This window comes from Austrofundulus limnaeus, unplaced genomic scaffold (assembly GCF_001266775.1).
Source record: "Austrofundulus limnaeus strain Quisiro unplaced genomic scaffold, Austrofundulus_limnaeus-1.0 Scaffold991, whole genome shotgun sequence".
NCBI lineage: Eukaryota > Metazoa > Chordata > Actinopteri > Cyprinodontiformes > Rivulidae > Austrofundulus > Austrofundulus limnaeus.
In genome coordinates this window covers 9,522-10,911 of record NW_013953393.1, presented here as the reverse complement: position 1 = coordinate 10,911, position 1,390 = coordinate 9,522, and the positions used below count along the sequence as shown (strand labels likewise).

General features: G+C 39.3%; 1 protein-coding gene across 1 annotated transcript in view; it reads right to left on the bottom strand.

Annotated features, from left to right (window-relative positions):
• Positions 1–1,283, bottom strand: part of LOC106533647 (coagulation factor V) — a gene marked incomplete at its 5' end in the record, with an annotated part of 3,447 nt that extends 2,164 nt beyond the window's left edge. Inside the window, 3 exon segments of the mRNA XM_014030046.1 lie at positions 731–875; positions 968–1,123; positions 1,198–1,283. Coding sequence (XP_013885500.1) covers positions 731–875; positions 968–1,123; positions 1,198–1,283 — 387 coding nt within the window.
• Between the last annotated feature and the right edge of the window lie 107 nt (positions 1,284–1,390).

The window sequence follows — 1,390 nt, the reverse complement described above, 5'->3', positions numbered from 1 at the left end:
GAACTTTTAATATCACATGGTAAAACCAGAAGCTGGTCTTCATATTAGTGACAAACTTTGGTGTTTTTTGATGGGTTACCTTTATTTTTGCTTCTACTTTTCATTTAAAATAAGTTTCCATTCTCAGCAGGTTTCTAAGGTTCTTCTTCTACATATTAAAAAATTGTTAAACATCTGAGTGGTGCACTACTGCTACTAGTGGTGAGAAAGTGTATTACACCTTATTTAAAATCAATGTGGTCCCACCGCCCTCTGTGGCCCAAAGTTAAAAACTGTTGTTCTTTTGAGGCCCTCAAGGTGGCGCTGTGGCCCACAGGTTAAGAATCTCTGGACCATAGAAAACACTATGGTTTACTCAGTTTTACAGATATGGTGCTACAGTTTAGTGTCTGTCATTCGCAAAACATAATCCAAGGGCTACTTATTGCATAGTCTCTTTACTTTTGAAGCAACTGTTGAAGTTAACCATGTTTGTCTATTAACAAATGATCCCATGAACCACTGGACAGAGTTTTTTTTTTATCATAAGCTGATCTTAGTTTAACACTGGTATTAAAATATGAAAAACTGCTGGCAATAAGTTCTGATTATCGTTTAAACTGAACAATTTTATTTACCCTTCCGAGTTTTCTAAAACTTTAGACCCAGATTTTGCCACTTAGCATCAAAACTGAAGTCACTACACAAAGACTTCTAYACATGAACACACACAACAACAACAACATCCTACCATCAAGCTCACAACCATAGAACTCCATTCGGACCGTGGCAGCATTGTACCAGGTAATGGGGTGGAGCCTAATAAACCGTCCAATCACYGGAGGAAAGAAGGTATTTATCTTTGTCTCATAGGCTGCCTTGTTCCCAGGAAACACCTGGTTATATCACAACATAGACGCACACAAAGGTTATAAGTAAAGGATGCACACTTCTTCACTTTRAAAGAAGGTGATGAAACTTTCCCCACCTTCGAGATGTCTCTGCTGTCACCTTTATAGTGTATCCATTTGCGGCGGTCGTTGCTGTATGAAATGGAAAAGTCTTTCACATACTGGGACTGAAGGAACTGTTTAGCACCTTGTATGGCCACCTGGCTGACCACAACTGGCCGCTGGAAGTCCACCTATAGAAAGTGATCACAGGAAGTAGATTAAATTTGTGTGAAGTTAGTGAAGGTATATACTGCACTGCTCATACCTGAACCCAACTGGAGTTCCTCTCAGTGCTCCATGCGTTGTATTTACCCTGATTGTTCAGCCTGGCAAGGTGAGGCTCCCAGGATCCTTCAAAAGAAAGCAACTTCTTGTATATATATATATATATACTCCTGATCAAAATCTTAAGACCAGTCAAAAAAGTGCAAGAATTTGCATTTTGCACTATTGGATCT